This window comes from Alexandromys fortis, unplaced genomic scaffold (genome assembly GCF_014885135.2).
Source record: "Alexandromys fortis isolate MF-2015 unplaced genomic scaffold, M_Fortis_MF-2015_v1.1 scaffold_203, whole genome shotgun sequence".
NCBI lineage: Eukaryota > Metazoa > Chordata > Mammalia > Rodentia > Cricetidae > Alexandromys > Alexandromys fortis.
This window is the reverse complement of record NW_026068080.1, coordinates 367,193-372,598: the sequence shown is the minus strand read 5'-3', so window position 1 is coordinate 372,598 and position 5,406 is coordinate 367,193. Positions and strand designations below refer to the sequence as shown.

The 5,406-nt window shown below is 52.0% G+C and overlaps 1 protein-coding gene across 1 annotated transcript; it reads left to right on the top strand.

Annotated features, from left to right (window-relative positions):
• Positions 1-1,625: 1,625 nt before the first annotated feature.
• On the top strand, positions 1,626-4,965 carry Nkx2-6 (NK2 homeobox 6). Its single transcript, XM_050121844.1, has 2 exons — positions 1,626-1,866; positions 4,349-4,965. Exons 1-2 carry the CDS (start codon positions 1,626-1,628, stop codon positions 4,963-4,965), a joined length of 858 nt encoding a protein of 285 aa, XP_049977801.1.
• Positions 4,966-5,406: the final 441 nt, after the last annotated feature.

The following is a 5,406-nucleotide window of genomic DNA, read 5'->3' as shown; positions in this document are numbered from 1 at the left end:
TTGCATGATATGTATATGAAACTATTACAACTACTTAGTCACGAAAAACCAAGTTTGCTGAAAATTTTCGTGAAGTTTTTGTTTCAAAATTGTATCCTCTAGACCTGGGAGATGGCTCAGGCTAAAGATGCGAGATGATGGATCCCTGGAATCCATCGACTCTGCTCTCAAGTTGCCTCTGACCTCACCTGGGCTTGCAGCCCCTCCCCCTCCCTTTCCACTAGATAATTTTGTTTTTATTTATTTTTTTTTTTTTGTGCTTTCTGACAGGAGAGAGGGAGGTGAGTTCTCATCGGGATTTTAGGAAATAGTAACTAAACCTCTCGTATAACCGTGGATTTTCATAAGACGGGTTTAAAACATTTGATCTGAAATTCCCTTAAATCTCTAGTGAGATCTTTTTCTATTTTAAACGATATTTTTTAATCCTATGTTGGGAGTACAACACCGAATCCCGCTTTCTTGATCTCATTAGCATGAGTCAGGGTGGCTGGAGGATTCTTGATTATACAGTGTATTGCTTATTCCTCCAGCGGACGCTGCTTTCTCCTTAACTCATGAAAACGAAGTATAAGAGAGGTTCGCCCTTTGTCCCAAACCCCACACGTTGTGCCCCTACAGCCAAGGCCTTATCTGCTCACTCTCTCGGTGTTCCTACCGCGAACACCAAGCGCTGTGTACTCCGCCCAAGCTGTGTTCAAGGAGCTGTTCTGAAGAGCTAAGACCTGGCGAAACTTCGACTCACACACGTTGGCTCAAGACAAGCTTTAAAGCAAAGACAAGGTGAAGAAACACCAGGGGAGAGACGAGATGAACTTATGTCTAAGTTTCTCTGGGGTGAGATTTTACCTTACTTCCTAACCATTCCAGAAATACTCAAAAATAACCGGAATACCCCCGCTCCCCTGCACCACCAGCCTCTGAGCCTTAATTTCCCTTCCGTGTTAAGTGACAGGTCCACGCTGCGCTGCGTATATTGGACTTAAAAAAACTTGCTCACTGACTTTATCAGTCGTAAGTGTCCCTAGATTCTTCTAGCACCAGCTGAGACCCCCCACACACACACCTCGCATCTCATATCCTAGGTGTTCTCCAGCTCTCTATCCCTCGGTTTTTCTTCGCCATGACAGTGTGTACTGGAAAACCAGATGGACTGATTGCTCGGAAACTCGGAGCTGGAAACTCGGAGCTAGCTCCTTCCAGGTACACCCTCTCAGAGCCTCCCCTCAGTCCGAAGCCCTCGGAAGCTCCCCGCAGCACCCACTTCAGATACAGGCCACGCCCTACTTGTCTTCTTTGTTTTTGAGAAGGGTCAGTAGGAACCAATCCTCCCAAAAAGGTGATGAGGGATTGAGGACGAACCGAAGAGCCCCTAGGCCAGCGTCTGGGGAGGAAGGTGCAGGATTAGCACGTGGTTTCTGTGGAAGCCAATGGAGGACCGCAATTTTGTCACCCGGTCCTGGTCCCCCAGTCTGTAGACAAGGCCAAAGGAAGGTGCGGCCCTGGACATTAAATGCGCTTCCAGGAGTCGCTTGAGCCTGCCTTCACAAAAGGGGAAGTTAGGGATGTGCGACTCCTCGCAGTGGTGGAGAACTTGTCAGCTCCGCACCGCCCAGACCTCCGAGATGCTGCTGAGCCCGGTCACCTCCACTCCCTTCTCCGTAGACCACATTCTCAGGTTGGAGCGTGAGCCGAACGAAGCCGACGCCAAGACTCGGTCACAATGGGAGTTTCCTAAGAACCTAGAAAAGCCTCAATACCTAACAATGGGCCCGGAATCTGGAGGGTCAGAGGGTGGTGACTGGGCACAAGCTGGCTCAGACCCTCATCGGTGCCCCTGGGAGACAGTCGTGGAGATGGAGCCAGGTGAGTATGCACTCAGGTCTTTTCTACAGGCGTTATTGAAGGAGTGAGTCGTCACCGGCAGAGAGTCTTCCGGAGTCCCACCCTATCTTCCCTCATTTTATGAGTCCAAAAGACAGTCTCCCTGCTCCTAGTCCTGCCTCCTAAGGGCTTTAATTGTAGGGCGTTCCTTCCCACAGCTGCCCCTCTGCCAACCACAAAGATATGATTCCAGTGGAGCCTGGTATGGAGAGCTTCTTTCCCCCACAAAACCTCTTTACCATAACTTAGTTCATGCTCCATCACTGCTGCCCTTGCCTGCCTAACCTTACCTTTCTGGAGGAAATCACACACACACACACACACACACACACACACACACGGACACACGGACACACGGACACAGACACGGACAGACAGACACACACACATGGACACAGACAGACACACACATTTCTCCTTAGAAGAAATGAGAGGGGAAGAACAAGTGTGCCTCTCCCCCCCCCCGTGTGTGTGTGTGTGTGTGTGTGTGTGTGTTGCTTTCCAAGTGGACCTGGCATTTTAGAATAACTGCACCCTAGCCCATCTGGTCCAAAGTGCAAGCAGAGAGGCCCAGGAACCTATCCTTGTGGAAAGAGAAGGAACAGACAGGGAGTTTTATGTTCTGGAAGCCTCTACAACACAGGTGGTATATATAGGCAGGAATGGCCTACTATTGGAAGAATGAAATGGCCACTGTCCTCCCACCCTGCCAGTGTGCCAGGTGAATGTTCCCACCTCCAGTCTGAGGTGGGGAGGAGAGTAGCTTGGTACAACCAGCCTTTCTCACCAAGCCAGACAGACCATATATAATCATGGCATAGCCACAAGAACACCTTCCGAGTTACCCTCAGATTTGAGGCTGTTTGTCACCCGTCCTCCTGAAGCCTGGACATTCTGTTGTTTAAAAAGAAACCAGTGGGTTTTCTGCAGTGGATACTAACCGTTCGGTTCCCTGGGTGTGGGTCTGCTGACTTGAAGCTCCTTTCAGCTTTGCTGAGGACTATAGCGGTTTCTCTCCCCCACTATCCCAGTCACAGGCACACCTGAGTATGTCGTCCCTTGCCTGGCAGCCTGTCTTCTGCCACGGTGATAGCCACACTGGGCCCACCCCAGCCTGGCCCTGAGGGCCTTCGGTCAGGGGATCGGGCCATCTGGTTGGCTTCACCAGGACCTGTGACATGCATCCCCATCTGACTCTTGCCTTCTTGAAAGCAGGGCTCAGAGCCCTCCAACTGTGACTCAGAGGGTCCAGGAAGCTAACTCTTATGTATTTATTTGTGTTTTGTATTTTTGAGATAGGATCTCACTAAGCTGAATCTAACCTTTAGTGTGTGTCAGCTGGTTGGGAGGTGGGCGTAGGGGATCATCTTCATTGTCTAAGAATGAAATCCAAGGAAGCAAAATGCCATTTGATGTTTGTCCTACCATCATAGCTAAATTCTATCTGACCCAGACACCCATTAATAAATCAGGTTTATTTTCCTCCTTCAACATGAATGACCTCAGATTGAGACAGTAAATTTTTTACATAGTTTTAGAGATCTACAGTTCAAGTTTCTACTGTCTTTTTGGATTTACCTGGGTGGGGGCTCTTTTCCTGATGGGAGCTTTGAAACTATGACTGGCCTGGAGCTGGCTTTGTAGATCAGGCTAACCCGAATTTTAAGCCATTGGGAGGGGCTTTGCTGAGTCAGCTGCTTTCAGATGAAATCTCTTGTTTGCGGGTTCAGCATCGCTGTAGGTCAGTCTCATTTAATTTTAAAAGGAAACAAACCCTCCCGGGTTCCACGTTTGGTATCTTAGGTATCTATGGTTTCTTTGCGCAGACGCCCTTTACCCCAGGGGCGGAGGTGGGGATGTTTTTCTCTTCTCAAACTTATTTAAACAACAGCCAGTTCCCCAGAAGTTGTGCACCAGGCCAGAGGCTGAGAGTCAGAATCTAAACCATTCCATCCCTCTTAAGGATGTTGACCCTGCCCGGCTTGCACTTGCTTGGTGACCTTAGAAGTTCCCTTCGGTGTCCCTGGATTTCTCCAGGTGTGAGCTGGGGTTTTTAAGTCTGCTCAGGAAATCTCTTGTTTTTAATTTGTACTGTAGAGCATCGTGTTTATGAAGTTTAAGGTCCAGCCCCATTCTGATTGGCCCGCACACTCACGTTTTAAGGTTCCTCAAACTCTTGGACTACCAGACACAATTGAAGAAAATAAGCACACCTGATGTCGAATCTACAATTGGCGAAACGAAGACTCACAGTCTACCAGATTTTACTTAGGCTCTGGAGGGTACGAAAGCGACAGAGATATGAAAAATAAGAGCACTGAGACCCGCCTGGGAGGAGGCGGGCAGAGAAGGGTGAGGGCAGCGGGACGCTCAGTCAAGGCTGCCAGGGAGAGAGGGCTGGTTAGTGAAAAAAAACCTGAGCCTGTTGCTGGCTGTTAATGGTGTTCCTTCCACGTGATTTTAGACACTCCCCCGTGCGCGACCTCCACGCTTGGAGCTGGGAACCCGAGGATGGAGCGCGGTGCGGGTAACGGCGGCGACAGTGTACACCGAGGCGACCCGGAGGCGGCCAGGACGCGGCAGCGGCGGAAACCCCGCGTGCTGTTCTCACAGACCCAGGTGCTGACCCTGGAGCGCCGCTTCAAGCAGCAGCGGTACCTGTCTGCGCCTGAGCGCGAGCACCTAGCCAGCGCGCTGCAGCTCACTTCTACGCAGGTCAAGATCTGGTTCCAAAACAGGCGCTACAAGTGCAAGAGGCAGCGCCAGGACCAGACCCTGGAACTGACGGGCCACTCGCTAACACCGCGCCGGGTGGCAGTGCCGGTACTGGTGCTGGATGGCAAGCCCTGCCAGGGTCCCGACGCCCCCGCGTTCCCGGGTCCCTTTGCGGCCACCGTGCCCCATTCTTGCTTTGGGGGCTACTCCGGCCCTTCCTATAGTGCTAGCTACGCGGGCCGCTACACCGGCGTCGGTCCCGGGCCACTCACCCCACTGGCCAGCTCTGGCTTCAGCCCAGGTGTCCCGAGTTCTGCCCCGCAGGGTCATCTGCCCGCCACGCTACAAAGAGTCGCGGCCTGGTGAAAAGCTGGGCTCAGCTACTGCCGTTAAGGGCCTGGTGCCTGGTCCCCTCCCCTTCCAGCTGCTCGCCAGAGAATTGAGCGTCCGCCACCAAGGGGCTGGAAAGCGGCGATTCCCCGCATTGCCCACCTCACTGATCTGGCGACTGACTTGCCCAGAGGAGATCCCCCCAAATCCCGGCGGGCAGCGGGCGCTGAGAACATTCTTTCCCTCGGAGGTGTAACCGGGCTTTGGCTGGCCACCTAGATGCTGTGCACAGAGGATAGTCTGGTGGCTGACAGTTTGGAAGCAGGTGATTCTGAGCCACAACCCGCTTTAAACAATTACAAGCATCCCGGAAGCCTGGGGATCAAGGCGTTCTGCACTCCATCCCCTAAAGGAACAAGTGCTCAGTGCGCGGCCAGAAGGGATACGAGGTTGAGAAGAGAGAAATGTCAAACTGCT